Source organism: Copidosoma floridanum, unplaced genomic scaffold (genome assembly GCF_036245765.1).
Source record: "Copidosoma floridanum isolate Cflo_tuat_1 unplaced genomic scaffold, Cflo_Japanese_pri ptg000005l, whole genome shotgun sequence".
Taxonomy (NCBI): domain Eukaryota; kingdom Metazoa; phylum Arthropoda; class Insecta; order Hymenoptera; family Encyrtidae; genus Copidosoma; species Copidosoma floridanum.
In genome coordinates, this window is record NW_028321882.1 from 386,055 (window position 1) to 409,496 (window position 23,442).

The window sequence follows — 23,442 nt, forward strand, 5'->3', positions numbered from 1 at the left end:
TATCCCGATTAAATAATTTGTTGACTTAATTTATGTCTAATACAGCGATCCAGGTCAATGAATGTCTTACTGCCAGTAGCATATACAGTAATATAAAATCAGTATTTCATATCAATGGTATTTTGGTTAGTTAGAAATGGATGTATTGTAGAGCAGAAAACGTAATAATTAGTTCAAAATATACTGTCCTCGTTTTCTTAAGTATTGAAACAAATACGCGTGATACATTTAAATTTAATATGTTCGACATAAGTTAGAAAAACAATTTTTATTCGGCATTTTCTAGACATCAGTAAGTTGTTCATTGATAATAAATGTCTAGTAATTACAATAAACATAAATAAATTAATTGTATAAAATTAAAAAAGAATTTTTATCCACCACCCCTCTTCCTCATGTACACATTAATGTTTGTTATTACTGAATCCCTTGGCGAATAGAACAATTTTAAACAACTTTGATGAAATATTAGGTTTATACCGTTCCGCATACATTACGAAAAAAATGGTATGAAAAAATCTATAAAAATACAGTTTTAAGAATAAACTGAGAAGTACAAAATGATTTTGTTGTTTTAATAATTACTGAAAAGGGAAATAAATTTTTACCTTTCAATTACTCAATGAAAAAAAAAAGAAATATATTACACGAGCTTACACCACATTGCATGTTCATTAAAGCTAAGTATTTATGAAAACAAAAATTTACCTATTTAAAGAGTGAGTAAAAAATCGATCACAAGATATCGCTCATCCAGTAACAGCCATATAGACAGCCAGATAAAGCGAGTTAAATAAAAGCGTTTACAAACAGCATTAAATAACTAGTAAAAAATTTTGTAAAATATACTTATAAGAAAGAGAAAAAAAATGATAGGTTTTTGTCATCAGGAATGATAAAAAGATTTTGGTACATGCTTATCGTGATGCGCGGATGTAAAAGCATAAAAATAACTTGAATACAAAACTTTTTCGTTATTTAATAAAGATATAAAACACGCATAGTGACAGTATTATAAAATACTATAAAATGTGATGCCATATACAATAGTCGTTCCTTTTTTTTTCATAAATTCTGATAAACTAAGATCGTTTACTTAAATCTGTAGTTATAAATCTATTAAAACCCATAAATTAAAAAAATATATGCTTTTCTATGAGAATGTCTTAATTTATTTTTAACGGTACGACTTTATTATATCATACATTTCTGATAACTCAAGATAAATTTAATGAAGACTATATAAATGTATGAGTATAAAAACTTATAGATTAAATTAAAGTTTGTATATATAGTTATGTACGGGTGCAAATACACATATTTATCAAAATAAAATTTTTTTCTTATCAGATTATCTATTCCTGCCAATTGGAATAATCTTGACAAACTTTTATAAAATAATTGGTTGGCACCGTTCTATACATTACCAAAAAAAAAAAATTAAAAGTGTAGAGAAATACACACTTTCATGAATGAACTATAAAGTGTAAAATAAATTGACAAAGAAGACGAGTGGTGGATCACCTGTACTGCGCACGTATTGCGTATACTATTTTTTGACACTCCGTTAGCGAAACACGATCATTTTTATGATTGTGTCAATCGAGCGGAGCGAGTGAAAGACAACAAAATAAAGTAAGTAAATTCGATCATAAATGTTCGTAAATAAATTTTTCAATTCTTTGTACGTCCCGCGACGTACTGCCGTCTTGATTTTTCAGGCAATAGGTTGATGACAGCAACATGAAACACTATAAAATATAATGCAGAGTTATTTAGACATTAAAATAACTCGCTTTCATAACTTGTTAATTACTAAAGAACAATATAAAACATACACAATGACAGCAATATAAAACATATAAAATATAATGCACGGTTATGAAAACATTAAAATAACTCACATTCATCACTTGCTAGTTATTCGAAAAAAATATAAAAAATGTATAATGACAGCAATATAAAATACTATAGAATATGATGCACGGATATTAAAGCATAAAATAAGCTGACATACATAACTTGTTAGTTAGTAGAAAAAAATATAAGACATATATAATGACAGCGTTATAAAATACCATAAAATATGCCTTCAAATAAGTCGCGTACTCATTTTTCATAAATTTCGATGAACTAAGTTCGTTTACTTTAAGCTATGGTTACAAATCTATTTGTTCAGCGTTGGCTAGTAGGTTAAAGAAAAGGGTGGGGAGTGAGTTGTGATGCGAGGGAAGTGGGAGAGAGAGACAGAGAGAGCAGGAGGAGAAAGGAGAAGCGAGAAACGGCGCGCGTCTACCGAAAAGAGGCAGTCAGCGCTCGGAGACAGAATATTTTTTCCGAGGATGCAAGGTTTAAGTTGGTAGCACCTTGCATCCAGCACTCTCAAAAGTAACTGCCAAACTTGCGGGAAATTCAAATTGGCTATATGAAGCAAAACGCAAAACCCCAGATAACTCGACAACATTTCATACACCATAACTCGATAAATTAATCCTAAGCTATTTAACCCAATAACCCAACGCGCCTAAAAGCAGTACCACAAGCTTTAATGATTAAGAAAATACAATAAACAATAACGCAAGCGCCAATCCTCACACAACCCGGGGCGCTTACTGGCCGCTTTATGTTTTAATTAAAAAAAATAAAATAACACAAGCACCAATCACCACACAACCCGGAGCGCTTACTGGTTGCTTTGTTAATTAAAATAACAAATAAAATAACACAAGCGCCAATGCCCACACAACCCGGGGTGCTTACTGGCCGCTTTGTGTTTTAATTAAAAAAAATAAAATAACACAAGCACCGATCACCACACAACCCGGGCGCTTACTGGCCACTTTGTCTATTAATTAAAAAAAATAAAATAACACAAGCACCAATCCCCACACAACCCGGGGTGCTTACTGGCCGCTTTGTGTTTTAATTAAAAAAAAATAAAATAACAAGCACCGATCACCACACAACCCGGGCGCTTACTGGCCACTTTGTCTATTAATTAAAAAAAATAAAATAACACAAGCACCAATCCCCACACAACCCGGGGTGCTTACTGGCCGCTTTGTGTTTTAATTAAAAAAAATAAAATAACACAAGCACCAATCACCACACAACCCGGGGCACTTACTGGCCGCTTTGTTTTTTAATTGAATAAATAAAATAAGGAATAACATTCCGGAATGTTATTTTATTTTTTTTAATTAAAACACAAAGCAACCAGTAAGCGCTCCGGGTTGTGTGGTGATCGGTGCTTGTGTTATTTTATTTTTTTTAATTAATAGACAAAGTGGCCAGTAAGCGCCCGGGTTGTGTGGGGATTGGCCCTTGCGTTAATTATTTTTTCAATTAATAGACAAAGTGGCCAGTAAGCACCCCGGGTTGTGTGGGGATTGGCGCTTGTGTTATTTTATTTATTATTTTAATTAACAAAGTGGCCAGTAAGCGCCCCGGGTTGTGTGGGGATTGACGCTTGTGTTATTTTATTTATTATTTTAATTAACAAAGCAACCAGTAAGCGCTCCGGGTTGTGTGGTGATTGGTGCTTGTGTTATTTTATTTTTTTTAATTAATAGACAAAGTGGCCAGTAAGCGCCCGGGTTGTGTGGGGATTGGCCCTTGCGTTAATTATTTTTTCAATTAATAGACAAAGTAGCCAGTAAGCACCCCGGGTTGTGTGGGGATTGGCGCTTGTGTTATTTTATTTATTATTTTAATTAACAAAGTGGGTTATTAGGCGTGTTGGGTTATTGGGTTAAATAGCTTAGGATTAATTTATCGAGTTATGGTGTATGAAATGTTGTCGAGTTATCTGGGGTTTTGCGTTTTGCTTCATATAGCCAATTTGAATTTCCCGCAAGTTTGGCAGTTACTTTTGAGAGTGCTGGATGCAAGGTGCTACCAACTTAAACCTTGCATCCTCGGAAAAAATATTCTGTCTCCCAGCGCTGGAGGCCGTTGCCATACCAGCGATGGGATATAGTTCCGGCCAGATTTGGGAATTCTCTAGGACCCAACCTCTCTGACGTGGGAAATCACTAGATCAAAAAAAAAATAGTACCGAAGGTGACGCGCGAGATTCAAATAAGGTCCAATAACACAAGCATCCATAACCTGATGACCCAGGGCGCTTACTGGCAACTCTGTTAAATAAATAATTATTAATAACACAAGCGCCTGTCACCCAATAACCCGGGGCGCTTACTGGCCACTCTGTTAAATAAATAATTATTAATGAATAACACAAGCGCCTATCACCTAATGACCCGGGGCGCTTACTGGCCACTCTGTTAAATAAATAATTATTAATAACACAAGCGCCTATCACCTATTGACCCGGGGCGCTTACTGGCAACTCTGTTAAATAAATAATTATTAGTAAATAACACAAGCGCCTATCACCTGATGACCCACGGCGCTTACTGGCCACTCTTTTAAATAAACAATTATTAATAAATAACACAAGCGCCTATCACCTGATGACCCGGGGCGCTTACTGGCCACTCTTTTAAACAAATAATTATTAATAACACAAGCGCCTATTACATAATGACCCGGGGCGCTTACTGGCCACTCTTTTAAATAAACAATTATTAATAAATAACACAAGCGCCTATCACCTGATGACCCGGGGCGCTTACTGGCCACTCTTTTAAACAAATAATTATTAATAACACAAGCGCCTATCACCTAATGACCCGGGGCGCTTACTGGCCACTCTTTTAAATAAACAATTATTAATAAATAACACAAGCGCCTATCACCTGATGACCCGGGGCGCTTACTGGCCACTCTTTTAAACAAATAATTATTAATAACACAAGCGCCTATCACCTAATGACCCGGGGCGCTTACTGGCCACTCTTTTAAATAAACAATTATTAATAAATAACACAAGCGCCTATCACCTATTGACCCGGGGCGCTTACTGGCAACTCTGTTAAATAAATAATTATTAGTAAATAACACAAGCGCCTATCACCTGATGACCCAGGACGCTTACTGGCAACTCTGTTACATAAATAATTATTAGTAATTAACACAAGCGCCTATCACCTGATGACCCAGAGCGCTTACTGGCAACTCTGTTACATAAATAATTATTAGTAAATAACACAAGCGCCTATCACCTGATGACCCAGGGCGCTTACTGGCAACACTGTTAAATAAATAATTATTAATAAATAACACAAGCGCCTATCACCGTATTACCTGGGGCGCTAATTGCAAATCTAGTGAATAAATAATTATTTATAAGTATGTCAAGCACCTTCTTCCTGATGATCTAGGACACTTGTTTGCAACACTATTAAATGATAAAAAGTTGATCGATAACATATTAAACATATCACAATTTATTTTGATTGCCTATCTAGTACAACAAAGATCTTTTTAATTGGCGCTCTTGTAATTACTTGATAACTTTTTATTCAATAGTAGCCAGTAAGTACCCCGGGTCATTAGGTGATAGGCGCTTGTGTTATTAATAATTATTTATTTAAAAGAGTGGCCAGTAAGCGCCGTGGGTCATCAGGTGATAGGCGCTTGTGTAATTTACTAATAATTATTTATTTAACAGAGTTGCCAGTTAGCGCCCCGGGTCAATAGGTGATAGGCGCTTGTGTTATTAATAATCATTTATTTAACAGAGTGGCCAGTAGGCGCCCCGGGTCAATAGGTAATAGGCGCTTGTGTTATTTGTTAATAATTATTTATTTAAAAGAGTGGCTAGTAAGCACCGTGGGTCATCAGGTGATAGGCGCTTGTGTTATTTACTAATAATTATTTATTTAACAGAGTTGCCAGTAAGCGCCCCGGGTTGTTAGGTGATAGGCACTTGTGTTATTAATAATTATTTATTTAACAGAGTGGCCAGTAAGCGCTCCGGGTCATTAGGTGATAAGCGCTTGTGTTATTATTAATTATTTATTTAACAGAGTGGCCAGTAAGCGCCCCGGGTCATTGGGTGATAGGCGCTTATGTTATTTACTAATAATTATTTATTTAAAAGAGTGGCCAGTAGGCGCCCCGGGTCAATAGGTGATAGGCGCTTGTGTTATTTGTTAATAATTATTTATTTAAAAGAGTGGCCAGTAAGCGCCCCGGGTCATTAGGTGATAGGCGCTTGTGTTATTAATAATTATTTATTTAACAGAGTGGCCAGTAAGCGCCCCGGGTCAATAGGTAATAGGCGCTTGTGTTATTTGTTAATAATTATTTATTTAAAAGAGTGGCCAGTAAGCGCCCCGGGTCATTAGGTGATAGGCGCTTGTGTTATTAATAATTATTTATTTAACAGAGTGGCCAGTAAGCGCCCCGGGTCATTGGGTGATAGGCGCTTATGTTATTTACTAATAATTATTTATTTAAAAGAGTGGCCAGTAGGCGCCCCGGGTTAATAGGTGATAGGCGCTTGTGTTATTTGTTAATAATTATTTATTTAAAAGAGTGGCCAGTAAGCGCCCCGGGTCTTCAGGTGATGGATGCTTGTGTTATTGGACCTTATTTGAATCTCGCGCGTCACCTTCGGTACTATTTTTTTTTTGATCTAGTGATTTCCCACGTCAGAGAGGTTGGGTCCTAGAGAATTCCCAAATCTGGCCGGAACTATATCCCATCGCTGTGCCATACTACTCTAGCCCTGGGCACGTCTCTCCCGCTGTCCTCTAACCTGAGCGAGAAAAGACCCACTGCATGGCTGCTAATCCTGGAGCTGACCTCCATCTGCATACACCCACTGCATTGCTGCTAACCCTGGAGCTGACCTCCACCTGCATACACCCACTGCACTGCTGCTAGCCTGGGGCTGATCTCCATCTGCCTAGACGAGCTGTTCTCGTCCACACTCAGTGGGAGCTTTTCTCTGCATGGTCGACTGCTGAGCTGTTCTCTGGTCGATTCCTGCCGTTCCCCTGCGGAGATCTTCCTCGGAGCCGTCAACCCTCGACGTCGCAGGTATTTGTCGCCGTATGGCCAATTGTATCAAAACGTGAGTGCATTTGCGAATTTGTTCCGCCTTGATAGCTTCATGAGCGTTCGTATGTAATATGGGTGCTTGTACGTGGCATTGGGCATAGAGATTCGCGTCACCGTATCAGCGTGGTTTGGTGCGTTGCTTTTGTTGTGTACCCGCTTCTGCGTATGTGTAACGCGCTCACTTGAATTGTATCAATTGTGTATTACTCCGGGTGTGCTTGTACCTATTTAGCGTGTGTGCTGTTTTCGCTTCACGTGTATAATTATAACGTCGCGTGTTCACTTGAATAACCTATAACTGTGCGTAACAGCGTTGTGTGCTCGTCTTGTGTGATTCGAGAGTTGAGTCCGAGTGTCTTGTTGTGTTGTTCACTTGTATGCTGGAATCTGCGCGTTGGCTTTATTGCTAACTAACATTGTTTAGCCTGAGTTGTATAAAGGGGAAGGAATATATATTTCATTAACTAGAGCCTATTGTTCTTTCTTAGCACCTCCCGACATACCCTGTCCTCACCACATATATTTGAGTAGTTTGGCTGTTTCAACAATACTATTAATAACCATACATTCGTAAAATATATACATTTCTATGAGAATGTCTCAACTCATTCTTAGCGGTATCTTATTATGTCGTATATGGCTGATAACTCGTGATAAAATTATTAAAGTACATATGAAAGTATTAATATACAAACCTATAAACTTAACCATCTTATATGTTTGTATAGTTATGTACGGGAGCAAATACGCATACTCATAGAGATAGGATTTTTTTTTATTAGCTTTTATCGGACACTTTCAGTTGGGGCGTTACTTCATTTAAATTAAGTATTAACTCGAGCAGCTTCACCCAATGACCCGTTGCGCTTACCGACAGCGCGCTACTTTATTTAAATCAAGTATTAACTTGAGCAGCTAAACCCAATAACTCGGAGCAGTTACTGCCAGCTGGCTTGGTTTCTTAAATAATACAATGACTCGGGCATTAAAACTTAATGACTGGGAGGGCTTACTGACAGCACGCTTGGTTTTTTAAGTAAATTATTGACTCAGGCAGCAAAACTCAATATCCCAAAGATCCTACTGCCAGCGCGCTACTTTATTCAAATAAATAATAATTTAAGCATCTTAACCCAATGACTCGGCACACTTACTGACAGCGTGCTACTTTGTTCAAATAAATCATAACTTGAGCAGCTCATTACAATGACTCAGAGCACTCACTGCCAGCTCGCTTAGATCTCTATATAAATTCTTGACTCAGGCAGCAAAAATAAATGACTCTCGAAGTGCTTACTGCCAGCGCACTAGATTATTTATATAAATAATAACTCAAGCAGCTAAACCTAATGACTCAGAGCACTTACTGCCAGCACGCTACTTTTTAAATAAGTAATAACTCAAGCAGCTAAACCCAATAACCCAGAGTGCTTAATGCCAGCATGATTGGTGTTTAAAAAAATTATCGACTCGGGCAGCAAAACTTAAGGACCCCCAGAGCGCTTCCTGCCAGCGCGCTACTTTAATTAAATCCGTAATTACTCAAGCAGCTTAACCTGATGACCCATTGCGCTTACCGACAGCGCGCTACTTTATTTAAATCAAGTATTTACTTGAGCAGCTTAACCGAATAACTCAGAGCGGTTACTGCCGGTTCGCTTGGTTATTTATATAAATTATAGACTTGGGCAGCAAAACTCAATGACCAAGAGTTCTTACTGCCAGTGCGCTACTTTATTTAAATAAATAATGATTTTAGCATTTTAACTAAATGACTTGGCACGCTTACTGACAGCGCGCTACTTTATTAAAATTAAGTATTAACTTGAGCAGCTAAACCCAATAACTTAGAGCGCTTACTGCCAGCGCGCTTGGTTTCTTTAATAATATAATGACTCGGGCATTAAAACTTAATGACTGGGAGGGCTTACTGACAGCACGCTTGGTTTTTAAATAAATTAGTGACTCGAACAGCAAAACTTAATGATCCAGAGTTCTAACTGCCAGCGCGCTACCCATCTGAAAAAGAAAGTTGGAATTCCATGTGTGATTACTTCTGTAATGACTTCAGGAAAGCCATGAGGCATTATATATGGTTTTACGTATAGCATTACATAAGGGGTTTAAGCTTGGTAATGCCATATGTATTTCCATTTGAAAAAACACAAAAAATAACAAATAGGAAGAAGGAAAAAAAATTTTGTCATCTAGAAATAACTGCAGAATACTGCAATGCGTCATTTACTGTGAACAATTGGTGTTGCCATCAGGGTGTTAGCTCCAAAACAAGGGGATACAAGTTATATTTCAGGAATAAAAAAAAAAAATTGAAAAATTAAATTTTTTTATATGAAAGTAAAATCAGCTGAACCCCCTTGTTTTGGAGTTATCATCCGGTTAGTAAGCCAAATTGTTGCCTGCAAATAACTTCTTATGGTATTTTATAGTTATTTCTAGATAATAGAAATTTTTTTTTCTTTTGCAATTAGTAATTTCATGTATTCTTCCATATAGGAATTACATATGGCATCACCAAGCTAAATCCCTTTATGTCATGCCATATGCAAAACCATGTGCAATGCCATATGGCTTTCCTGAAAGTATTACAGAAGTAATTCTACATAGAATTCCGACATTTTTTTTCAGGTTTGGCAGCTTGGCATCTGACTTGGCCTCCAGTGGGTTTGTAATACAGCGCTGACTTGGCCTAACTTGGCATGACTTTTCCACAGTAATCGCCCACTTTCGTCTGCAGATAACCCTATCTCAAGTTATGACGTCAATGATAACGTCATTCCAGACATCGCAAAATACGTCATTCATGACGTCGTGAATGACATCACATCGACGTCAACATGACGTCATTTGCGACGTCGCAAAAGACGTACTCCACGACGTCTCAAAAGACGTCATTTACATAGGTTGTTGTTTAACAAAGGGCTGTATGAAAGCATTTGATGGTCTTGTAGGGGCTACCATCAGGATGGTAACACTAAAACCGGGAGGTTCAAGTATTTTTTATAAAAAAAAAAAATGTTCTCAAATAGGGAAAAAACTTTCTTAATTCAAAAACTTTTCGAATCCCTCTGTTTTGGTGTTACCATCTTGATGGTAGCATCTACAAGACCATCAAATGCTTTTAAACACCCCTTTGTTAAACATGAACCTATGTAAATGACGTCTTTTGAGACGTCGTGGAGTACGTTTTTAGCGACATTGTAAATGACGTCATATTGACGTCAATATGATGTCATTCACGACGTCATAAATGACGTATTTTGCGATGTCACTAATGACGTCATGATTGACGTCATAACTTGAGATAGGTAAGTATAATACAGAGAAGTCTATATATATATGTATACAAATAGTTTGACGTTTACGCTCGCAGACGCACACATGAATGTATATAAATATATAGTCACATTCTACCAAGAACATGGCTGCCACGCACGCAATACGAACATTTTAATATTTTGATTATTTACATTGTGGTGTTGAAAAGAAAGTGAGCATTTTTGCGAATTCTTAAAATTTTTAGTTGTAAGAATAGAAAATGACAAACGAGCCTCATTTAGATTTTACGTAATAAGTACTTATTTTGAAGCGACTCAAAAGTTTATTGTGTTTTACATGTTTCCTGGGAGGGACCAAGTTAGCTTATTAACAACATGGCGTCCGGTGATTCTGGGGTGTACGCTACTTTTGCATTGAGTGTCGCAACCTGTATAAACTGTGTTACCAGCAGGGATGGGTAAATCTGGTCAGGATGTTGTTACGACATGTCACGTGTAATTTATGTATTTTATGTAATTTATTGTATGTATGTAGTAAATGACACGGGTTTCACAAAAGTGAATTTTTGGTTATGAAAACTTAACAAAACATACGTATATGCTCGTGTACTAATTTAAAATTTATAGTTGCTTTTAAGGTAGGACCTCCGCCTAAATCTGGGGTACAAGACTTATGTAATTAAATAGATGAAGACCCGCTGAATCCAATGATACCTTCAGTTATACCCGATGACGGACAAAATCTCGAGATATTAAGGCTCTAAGCTCGAATGTTTTATACAGGCGCATACAAAAAAACGAGAAAAAAAATTGACGTCATCACATATTAATATTACGAATAAAAAACAAAAATCTGAGTAAAGTATTATATGGAACTTGTAGAGAAAATCTTCTTCTTTCGGATCGTGTTAAACCCAATATGGGTTAACGGACAATTTCTCGAGATATTTAACAAAAACGAACGTAAATACTGGTTTTGTGATTACGAGAGGAAGTCGAAGAAGCCGCCACATTAGTATATGCTAGCGCGCGGTTTTTTAAAAGCAAGTAGTAACGAAAATGCTTGTGGTGTCAATTTTTTTTTGTTTTTTGTGTACAAAACAAAATATCCGTAAAATAAATTAATACTCTAATTAAATTTTATTTAATAAGATTTTTTTTGTACAATCTCATGAACACAGCTTTTAATCACATTAATGTTTGTTAAATTATACTGGATGAGTAAATGTTACAAACTAGTTATTACATTTTTTATTGTATTATTTATAATATTAATAACATCAAGGGAAGACGTTACTCGTACTATACGATTAATGCTCGTTGATAGTAAAATTTTGATTCCACATTGTATATCCTTATTATAGGCATCGATGAGAATTTGACGTAACGAGTGCCTGGATAGTTAGTTTGCAGAATCTCTTTGATGTTCATTCATTATTTCAAAAACACTTTACTGACAAAAATAACGATCAGTAAAATTACTACTAAAAAATTACTCTGTCACATTAGCAGACGTAAGTGTTTACGCACTGATGCGGGTACACACGTCGTTTGCATTATCGACACTGCTGCCGAAGTCAAACTCGAACTCGCACAGTAATTTGACTGGTACGGTACTCGGAGGTCCTACCTTGGGTGTAATCCGCAATCGCCGCCAGCAGTTACATATGTACGACGTGACAACGTTGCGTGGTTGGGGGCGCTACTGTCGATTTACTGGTGATGTGATCCGCAATCTCACCAGCAGTAAAGCAGACAACGTCGGTCTACTAGCTCTTTTTCGTGACATTTTTTGATTGTAAACAAAGCAAAGCAGACGACAGAATGTCGGAAAATGTCACGAAAAAGAGCAAGTAGACGGACGTCGTCTGCTTTACTGCTGGTGAGATTGCGGATCACATCACCAGTAAATCGACAGTAGCGCCCCCAACCACGCAACGTTGTCACGTCGTACGTATGTAACTGCTGGCGGCGATTGCTGATTACACCCCTTAAAAGAAGTATAAAATCAATCATACACTTTCAATATAACGTTTTTTTTCTGCTACGTCTGTTAGTAAAGTTGAAATTGTACCTAGATTTTAGGATAATGAATGCAGATAGGTAAGATATTTTAAAATAAATATTTATTATCACATTCATACGTCAACCAGCAAGCGTTTTTGTAATGTCCCCTAAATTAATTTGTTTGCCATTGAGAAAAAATAGTATTTTCGCGATACGTGTCGCGAATTTACCAAATGTAATGAACTCATTTTTATGACGTGTCATAAACATAATAAATAACGTGTCGTAAATTTAATTTACGACGTGACATAAATGAAACGAAACGCCCATCCGTGGGTACCTGCAGCTACCAGCTGCTAATCGGGCTATTCTTTTTATGTCTATGGCTTTTGTGAATAGAACCCCCATGGCCCCATCTACCTTTCCAGATGTCTATGGTTTAAGTTACACTGGTTAGTCGATCGTACGATAGCCTCGTGAACTTAAATTAATCTGATTATTAGTTTGGCATCTGTAAAATAAGATCTCACAAATTTAAAGAATTTTATTGTCTGTGACTCTAATTACTTTGCTTTTCTAATAGTTACCAACATTTTTGATTAATACTTGGAATCAGTTATTATTCTAATTTACCATCCTAACCAAAGCTCGTACTAGCTTATTAAGGTAATTGCGAAACATTTTTCTAACATCTAACTATAATGGTCTCTACAAAGACGGTAAAAAGTTTGATCTAGAATTTGTGAGTGTTGCAGTCTTGAGAAATTTCCATCCATTAAAATTTCTCTTGCATTTTAAACAAGCATCGCCCTTGCACACCAGCAAATTACTGTTGTTTACAATAGGTCCTACAAGCAAACACTGTAAAAATTTTTAAGCCTCAGTTTTTCTACAGCAGCATATGAAATTATAAAGAGAAAAACTAATTACGAGACTCCTGATACCTAAATTGCCAAAATAATGTCAATATTTTACTGTTAAAATCATAAAATTTTTATTTTGCAGTTAATCAAAATGCCTGAATTAACTGAACTTGATAAGCCAGCAACATCTGAATGTGCAAAGGCTAAGCAAGCTACTACAGCTGGTTCTGCAACTGATTCAGACTCAGATGATACAATACCAGAGTTAGAAGATGGAACATCAGGTTCAGGTGCTTATTCTGGAATTGGTATTCCAGGAATGCCAATAGATGTATCAAAAACGAAACAAAACAGAGGGGAAAAAAAAGCACGAAAACTCATGAGTAAACTTGGCCTAAAACCAGTAAGTTAAGTGTAAAAATATAAATTATTGCTATGACATAGTGCTTCTAAAGTAAATTACTAGTTACTATTTGCTGTTAAGGTTTGTCATTGTAATGATCGATTAAACACAGGAATTTCGAAAATTTAGTAATTATAATGTGAAATCGTACTTGTCTAAAGTGCCGTGTTATTTATGAAGAATCACCTAAAAAAAAAATTGTATCTACAACGTTCAACAATTATTAATTCCCCCTAATTAAGTTTGTGATAAACATAATTAAAGCCAATGAAAACTTTGTCAAAAGGAGTGAATATTCAAACTTTGTTGAACTTTTACATATGAAACATTACATGAAATACTTATCATGTGTCATTATTGGCGGTAAAGCTCATAAAAAAAGAGGCATTGAGGACATTTAGTCTTTCTCTCATGTGGAGGTACGTATCGAAAGTGTTGATGAAGGCACATAGGTGCTTAAATATTAGTGCAGTTTTTCTAAACATGCCTACTTCACGTGTGTGTGTGTGAAAGAGGAAGACTAAAACTTTTCTCGCCCCATAAGCTTCACTGCCCCTGTTGGGAATCAGCAGTCTATTCTCTCTGCCTCTTTATTTATGATATCATTATCTTATTGAAAGAAATAAAAAATTCATTAGCTGAAAAAAGGTTACAGGTGTTAATAGAGTGACAATTAGAAAATCTAAAAACATTTTGTTTGTGATCAATAAACCTGACGTATTAAAAAATCCAGCATCAGATACTTACATCATTTTTGGTGAAGCAAAGGTATGCCATGAATTCTAAAAACTGGTTTAGCTCTGCTTGATGTTAATTTACGAAAATTTTCATGTCTAGATCGAAGATCTGAGTCAGCAGGCTCAAGTAGCTGCTGCAGAAAAATTCAAAGAGCACCCCATACCCACAGCCACAGAAGCTAGTGGAAGCATGACAGTAAGTGAAAATTATAATACCTAAAAAAATTACATAAGATGACATTAGAAATTACTAACTCGCTGTAAACCGTGCAGGCTGTTACTACGATTCAAGAAGAAGATGAAGAAGTTGATGAAACAGGTGTTGAAGAGAAAGATATTGAGCTTGTCATAAGTCAAGCAAGTGTGTCTCGAGCTAAAGCTATCAAGGCCCTTAAAAATAATCAAAACGATATCGTCAACGCGATCATGGTATGTTGAGACTAATATATATATATATATATATATATATATATATATATAAATTTTATGAGATGATACATTGTTTGATGATACATACAAGGTTTTGCTTACGTTCATGCAATAATTTATTTGATGAAAATCTTGGCAGACTGATACTTTTCTTTAGCAGTTCTAAGAAATATCTAGAATAAATCAAAATGAAAATATGCATTTGTTTTTTATTTACAGGAGTTGACAATGTGATAAATCAACCGGGAACATATATTAGAAGATGCTTTTCAAAATTTACGTTACAAATTATTTTTTAACATATCTTTCTACATTTACAAGCACTGTTCAAAAATGTTCATTATAAATTTGAAAACTTATTAATAAGTTCCATGAACTTATGTTATCATGTACATACACATGTCGCATTATATTAAATAAAGTACAAAAACTTTTTCAATTTTTATTGTGACCTTTGAATCGTTGTTAAAAAAATCAGGCTATGTAATGAAACAAATTAAAATTATTGATGACACAATTAGCTGATAATACCAGATTGTGATGACGTGACAAGTAAGTAATTTATGTGATTTACCATATTATATGTACACAATTGGAAATTATTTTCACATTCAAACCACTATTAAATTTAAAGCAAAATTTGAATAATTACTGGCTTATCATTTTGACGCTAAATGTTGATCTAATTTTTGTGGTTATTACATAGATATGAGTCTGAAGCAGAAAATTTTTTTTTTTTTTATACATAACTTTATTGGGCTTTAAAACACTCAAATGTAATGAGAAGGCATTAATTTGAATGTTGAGAAGAATCTAAAAAAACCACCGAACCATTTCATCACAAATTTTAACAGGAGATTACAAGTTCTAATATGCTATTTGAGGTGGGCCCCGTAGATAAGGCTTTAGTTCCAGGGTTCTACTTGCGTGCTTTGATACACGCAATACGGTTCGAGACCGTCGCACTACCGACCTTGTAACGAAAATGTAACTGAAAGTTAACTTTTTAATGTTCAAAGGTATATTATGAGAGTAAATTTCGAAAGCTATTGCATATATTAAAGAACTCGATCAGACCCTCGTTATTGCCACATGATCCTTTTTTACATGATGAAACGGCGCTCGATTTTCGCGCTTTTCATTTGAACACGTGAAATGGTTAAGGTTTTAGTTACAACTTTAGCCACTTCATTCACATTTACGTAAATGGGTTCTTCGGTGCTAGTAGTCGTGACTTACCTCGAGGTTCGAATAGACTATCAATATGAGCAGACACTTAATTTAAAAAAAAAAATTTTATGCTATCAAAAAAATGTTTTTCAATGTTACTTATTAACGTCAAGTGAGCTGCTACCGCAATGAATTTTGTGACAAACGATTAAGATCCGATCCCTAACTGTAAAAAAAAGTACCTGCTGAACTTTTACAAAAGTTGTGAAACGCCATGATTCGTGGAGACCCCAAGTATTTTTGTAATCTTTTCTTTTTATCACAAGTTATATTAAGGTGGTTCTTCACCTAACCCATTTACTTAAACTTACAGGGAAACTTGAAGGGATTGTTATTAAAGTTATAAGGCATCTTCTCTTAAAATTTTAAGTCCCTTTATCAGGCAAATTTTTGAAAACAAGTCAGTCAAAAAATGCACTTTTAACATGTATTCTTATGGAGGTTACTTTTCCATACTACGATATCATGTAATATCTCGTAAAGTAGACTTAAGATCGTAATAGAAAAAGTTTGTAGTGAAAGAAGAACTTTTCAGCTTTCTAATAATATAACAAAAGTTTGGGCTTATCAGGGAATTAGTATACGATATTTAATCGTAAACGAAATGTCTGCCGTGTAAACTGCGGCAACGTCTGCTTGAGTAGGAGCGTACATGCCATTTTCAGAACCTTGCATCAAAAAAAAATTTTTTTATAACTCTTACTCTGACTTTATTAGCTTGTTTATTTGTACGTAAATGCAATGATATTATAGTCAAGTGCCAGTAAAACATATTTTATGTTGCAAATAATAAGCTAATCGAAAATTAGAAAACCACAGGGTCCCGTGTCGCTTTGATACGGCACCATCGTGAAGAACCACCTTAAAATGTAAAAAAGTGCAATTTAGCCTACAGGTAATATACTTGCTAAAACCTATTCAATAGATAAAAAAAAATTCGTCTAAGAGAAGTGCCATTTGCAGCAGGATTAGGAGTATTCTAACTAAAAATGGCCTCCAAAAATAGTTATTGTCGAAACTCTGCCAAACGTTTTTTTCAAGATAATTTTTGCATATAACTAATGGGGCCATTTTCTGACAGAGTTAAAATTAAAAAAAAAAAACCTTGTTTTTCGGCGAAAATTCGAATCAGCAATGCTTATCTAACGCTTATGTTATCTTTTAATACTCATCTAAAATAATAGATAAAGTATTTTAAAAAAAATGAAAAATAAACTTTTTATTACAGTTCCACTTAAAATACTTGAACCCTTCTGTTTTGGTGTTGCCATCCAGATGGTAAATCTGAAGTAGTCACTTTCAATTGGGCAGTTATTAACAAGTGGATGTTCTATTAAAAAAAAAGTTATGGTTTCATAGATGCGTAGAAACTGAGACAACTGCACAAATCGTTACAATATCGGTTACGTACTTAATTTTGTGAATAATTACAACGGCATGTTACGCAGTTCTTTTAACTGTTGAGACCAGTGGAGAAGGATCTGAATGGGACAATTACAGAAACTGTTGTAATTGACCTTCGGAGAAAAATTTCGTCGCTAAAAACACTCAAAGTAAAAAAGTGATGGTCTCAAAAATTGTTACAATTGTTTGCATTAATAATAATATATTTTATGAATTTTAAGTTTACAGATTATTATATTTTTGAGTTATTAAACGTCACAACAAATGAACTTAAGCAACTATAAACGGTATTTGTAAGTAAACAATGGCATATTATCGGCGGCTCATACGAAGAAACGTACTTTACTAAACAACCGGCAAAGAACGTACTCGAAGTTTTGTTCCAACGAAAAATCGTACGTATACAGCTATTCGGCATGGAAAACGCAGTCAGCGCTGGCTAGTCGCTACTACTTACACTTGTCCCAATCCTACACCCCTAACTTAACACAACAGCGCGTATTTCGGCAATGATTATAAAGAAATTAGTTTTATTAGCTATTTACAGATGTAGGATCACCCGTAGATCATTACATAGAAGCACAGTGTGGAGAAAATGTCAACTACATTTTTTCAATGTTTGTGTAACATCGGTGTATCCACATTAATTTTTTTTCCTTGCTTCAAAACTTTCCGTGCCGATTTTAGAACACTAAACGCAGGGGCCAATGTGCATCTGGAAAGAGATGAATCACCTGTAAGACTGCTCGTAGCTAAGGTACTACGACCATGCATGACTCACATACATGCACGCTGGCCTATGCTGACCGGAAAAGAAATCAAATGAAATACTTTTCAAAGCGTATTAGTTATTTGATTAAATAAACGAACAATGCTTAGTCTAAGTAAATTCTAGCAATACGTTATCCTAAGGTTAATATTAAATAACATGGAAAATCTGTAAAATCTTGATGTAAATAAAGAGAAAGGAAAGGTGCAAGTGAGTGAATCACCTTCCCCTCTCTTGATGCATGTAGGAAAGCTAGCCAGAGGTGGGAAGTGCCAATGTTGAGTGGCTAAACTAGAGCAACTCCAGCCAATTAGATCTTCGGCTATTGTCTTATCCCCCAAAATTTTCGGCGGCAAGTTTTCCTGCGTCGTTTTCCAGCCAGCGCGTGGTCGAGGTCCGCTACTCCTTATAAAAAGGCCCCGAGAAAAGCACTCAACTCGGCTCGCCCAGCTAAAAATTTGTCACAAGTTCTTACATAAGTTTTTATGTAATTTATTACATATGTTTTTATATAAGTTCTTTAAATAGAACTTATGTCAGAATTTGTACACGATCTTGCATTTGCTTATCAACCGAGAACTTACATAAGATCTTATGTAATTTCTTATGTAAGTTCTTATAAGAGTTCGTATATCAGTTGTTTGAACGTGTTTAATTACTATCTACATACATATATGGTAAATTTTAAAATTTTTCCTCCATAAAAGCTGTTAAAATAGCTAATATAAATTAGTACCTAAATACAAAAAAAAGCATTTTTTACCTCCACTAAGGGGATTTGAACCTAGTGCGGAGAATCTCTAGACAAGTGTCTTACCCACTTGGCCAGAGTGAATTCGATGCATGGAAAAGAATTGACGTCCTCATGAGGTACTTCTAAAACTGTTTATTTTTTTATTTTGTGGATAACATTTACCACCTTGGTTACCTCATTAGTTAATAAACATTATAAATGTACATATAACATTGTTTTGAGTCTGATAATGCGTTTCTCGACAATAAATCTAGTAATTGATCTTACAACTACTTTTCGTTCACGGATTTTATTTGAACTTGACTTATACTTTTTATTCTAAGGGAAAAATAATCTATTTTTAAAAGTGTAATAAATTTATTGTAATTGCTACAACAAAGTTGAGGATTAACTTTTTCTCTTAAATACTTTAATGTCGGTATCGGAAACCAGCAGCAAAAATAAATTCTCACTTATTTATACATTACTCAAAAAATTACATAAATTCTTAAAATATAATATATTACTACATAAAATAAAAATTAAAAAAAAAGTATTTGATTTAAGGTGACTCCAGCGCCTAGTGCCGTATCAAAATGGGGAGACTAAAAATTAATCATTATTTTCTTTAAAATATGGTATAAAATTATCGTAGAGACTGTTGTAAGCCATATTCTACATTTTATCTGTTACTTTAGTGAGTTAATATAAAAAAACAAAAAAGTTTTATGGTGCCCTAATTGATGAACTGTTACGGTACGCTCCTAAGTTCAAGAGTAGTTATACCTATATATATATATGTACTCTGCAGAATGCAGACAGCTGAGAGCTGACTTGCACTCGCAACTGTATACTTAGTCTCCGATTATTTAAAGATTTTGTTCGATAACAAGACACTTTTCTCATGTCATCGAAAACTGCGCAATAATATATACAAGATCGTATGTTTTTTAAACCTTACGGGTTATTTATATGAGTGCAGCAGTAGGTTGTACATCGCGTAAGCTTTCATTTCCTATCTAACCCGTCTTAAAACTACGATTTTGTAAGCATGATTTCTTACAAATTTCATCGTCAACCTTAATTTTTTTTTATACGAATAGAAAGATGGGAATTCAAAGAATATAATTCAATTTTATTAACATCGAATGCACTCTGGCCAAGTGGGTAAGACACTTGACTAGGGATTCTCCGGACCAGGTTCAAATCCCCTTAGTGGAGGTAAGAAATGCTTAATTTTTGTATTTACTAATTTATATTAGCTATTCTAATAGCTTTTATGCAGAAAAAATGTTTTAATTCACCATGTATGTACCTGGATGGTAATTGAATACGTTTAAGGGGGCTCCTACGACTACTGCTGAGGTCAAAGACAAACAAAAATAAAGTTTTGTTTTCCAATAAACAAATGTGTCTGAAAATCATTATGATATTTTTAATAATGTATGAAGTGGGAAAAATGATATTTATGTGTGCAGTTTAACTTTGTACGAAAAATTAATTATTGTTTTGACCAGTCTAGTGCATACGAGGGTACACCACCAGACCAGACCACCTGTGTTGGTGTAGTATAGCAATGTCATATATAGGTATATGGTACATATATGTCGTGAACAAGTACGTCTGCTACCCACGTGACCTCCTGACCTCCCGGACACTATTTATTTATTTCCATCACAAATATCTCGCTTAAATGGTCCTTTATCCACAATTTTTAATAAAGCATATTACAGAGGAAGACTTCATCTACAAAACGTATATATTTAGTCTGCTGGGACTTATAATTTAGGTTTATTATAAACGAAAACAAATTGTTTTTCACGCTGCCCCATAGGAACACGTGCTAATAGTTCCAACTTTCAGCTCGGATTTCTCAAAATTTTGACCCATTCGAAATATAATTTAGACCATTATTAAATTCAGTAGACTTTTATTTACAAGAAATAATATATCTCTGTTTGGGGACTTTCGCGAAGGAGCCCCCTTAATTAAGAGCGTGTGATTTTCAATATATAAATAATGTGACTCTTATTTTTAATTAATTTTTGTAATCTCATTTACAAAAAAATTATTCCAATTATAATTTTTTAATATTAATTAAAGAACATTTTGTTATATATTCGCATACATACATGTACATTCTGCTATCATAAAAAAGCATTTATAATGAAATTTCCATCTCCGAATAATTTAACTCTAGTGTCGTAGCCGCTACTGTTAACCTGTACTAGATGTCGGTGGGTTCCGCATGTCAACGAACTCCAAAATATTGGTGTGGCAGTAGCATGCAAAAAATATCGAAGTTTGTTGACATGCAGAACCCAGTGTTACGTCGTGGCTCTTCAGCCTCGGAAAACTTGCTTTATTGAATCACAAATACTATAAGGACAATTTAGACAATCGGAAGTTTAATAATATAACTCGCTGTAGTTAAATTTAACTTATTTAATTAAACAACTAATACACGAACTATTATAAGAACTTACATAAGAAATTACGTAAGATCTTATGTAAAATCTTGTTTGATAAGCAAATGTAAGTTCGTGTACAAGTTCTGACACAAGTTCTGTTGAAAGAACTGATATGCAATGAGAACCTACGTAAGAACTAACATAAGAAATTACGCAAGAACTTATGTATGACCTTATGAAAAATTTTAAGCTGGGCGACGATAGCCCTTCAAAGTAGACGGAGTAGTAAGAGCCCGCCACTGCTACAACCCAGTCTACTGCGAAGTGAGGTACAGTTACAGTTTAATTTCACCTTCGAACGGTTGACTAGTATAGGTAGCTAGAGTCTGCCTCTGCTATCTCACGGTCCTCCACGAGTGCGGTTTTAAATCCTCGATCTCAGACACCTCGCGCTGGTTCACTCCGCTGTACATGTTATACCGAAAATAAAAGTAAGTCAAATTAAATACTAAAGTGACAAGTCCTTTTTTTTCCTCTCGGTTTCAAACGCGGACATGTTTTGTTAGAATTCAAAATTCGGTATCGGTAAATATCACGTTACGAAATTAAATAGACGAATTATTCCTTACGTAAAGTCTAAGGCAATCACATTTACTCCGGATGGTACTGGTGGATTCTAGACCGGTCGCGAACTAAAACCATTTTACCCCCTTGCATAACCTCTAGAGTGTAACTACCTTTGCTCGTTACGGTACTGATAATCTCTAGATCGCGAACGGGATACTATTTAACACATTGCACCAGGTATTCCCAATAAACCCGAGGCGCGCCGCGAACGAGTGCACCAGCATAATAATTATGCTGATTGCTCGACAACCGCGTCGATTTAATCAAAGCGGTCGTCCTCGCCCCCTTTCAAATACTCAGACTAAGCGAAAGCTTAGACTCAAATAATACGTTGCGCTGACGTAACATTTGGAAAACAGAACACATAGTAGGTTACACGTACTTAATCCAGTTTTACGGAAAGCTAAGAAACTTACTCTTCAGAATATCTGACTTAAAACTGTACAAGCCACTCTATCCCAAAAAAAAATTGTATTCTCTGCTCAGTAGATATTAAAAATACAGTCCCTCTGTCAATAATTAATTAAAAGGGTACACAAAATTTTTTTCTTACTGCACCAATAACCAGAGAATATAGAATATACTTTTCCTGCGTAGAAGACCATATCGGCCGTTTTTGCGTCTGCAGTATATTTTCTTTTTATATTTTAGTTGTGCCCCTCATAAGGCAAGCAGCGTTAGTATTGGGGGACAACCGGGTAACTTACCCATGCATAGATGCTGATATGCCGATAACTATGACCTTCCGAGCAGTACGGCAAAATGCATGTTTATTAGTATATCATATATTATATTACTGATTTTTGATGCAAAACTACTGAAAAACACGTCCAAACTTATGCAGGGGCAGGGGCACACCTCACCAAATTCCACAAAATCTTCTAGCAGATCTGTGTAGATGTTGGTTCAGAGGTAGATATTTTGCTTTCGAACCTAAAGTTTTTAGGTTTAATGCACTTCCAGCTTTTTTTTTATTTACTTCTGTATTTTTTTATGAAGTGCACAAAAATTTTTAAAATCATTTTTGTATCTAATATTTCTTAAATAATACATGTAATGAATATCTTATATTTATTTTGCATCGAAAAAAAAACGGAAACTGTTTTTAACACAAGTTAATGTATATTGCAAAATTTAAGACTCTTAAATATAGGCATAAGCGCGCAAAACATGATTACATAGTAGAATATTCCTATAAATTTAATGTATCAAATGATTATTCCTAAGTTAATGATTTTTTAATGAATACAATTTTCATAAAAAATAATGCAGTGATATTAAAAATGGTTTTGATAACTCTACTTTGCCCAAATATAGAATTAGGTTCTAATTCTCTATGATTTGCAACCGTAGAAATCTTTTGTATGCTGAAAATGTTTGTGAAAATATTTTTTTCCTATTTACCATCTTGTTGCGTTATCCATTAATCACAAAATTCGATCTCATACAAACCTGTATTAGACTAGTTTCTAAACTACATTTAGTGTAATTATGTAAAAACTTACTATGCATGTGTTGCTTAACTTTCTCTGATTATTGTACTGTATAAATTCTGTTACGT

The 23,442-nt window shown here is 35.1% G+C and overlaps 1 protein-coding gene across 1 annotated transcript; it reads left to right on the top strand.

Moving 5' to 3' along the window:
• Positions 1–12,720: 12,720 nt before the first annotated feature.
• Nacalpha (nascent polypeptide associated complex protein alpha subunit) lies at positions 12,721–15,152 on the top strand. The gene is made up of 6 exons (XM_014361700.2): positions 12,721–12,941; positions 13,281–13,541; positions 14,190–14,309; positions 14,379–14,474; positions 14,552–14,707; positions 14,927–15,152. The coding sequence occupies exons 2-6, from the start codon at positions 13,290–13,292 to the stop codon at positions 14,939–14,941; spliced, it is 639 nt and encodes a 212-aa protein (XP_014217186.2). The 5' UTR covers positions 12,721–12,941; positions 13,281–13,289; the 3' UTR covers positions 14,942–15,152.
• The last annotated feature ends 8,290 nt before the right edge of the window (positions 15,153–23,442 follow it).

What these genes read in the sequence shown, in the direction of transcription:
- Nacalpha (XM_014361700.2), top strand. Translation starts at nt 13,290, where the DNA reads ATGCCTGAATTAACTGAACTTGATAAGCCAGCAACATCTGAATGTGCA. An exon ending in TCATTTTTGGTGAAGCAAAG is followed by an intron (nt 14,310 to 14,378) that starts GTATGCCATGAA and finishes TTTCATGTCTAG; the next exon opens with ATCGAAGATCTGAGTCAGCA. An exon ending in AAGCTAGTGGAAGCATGACA is followed by an intron (nt 14,475 to 14,551) that starts GTAAGTGAAAAT and finishes TAAACCGTGCAG; the next exon opens with GCTGTTACTACGATTCAAGA.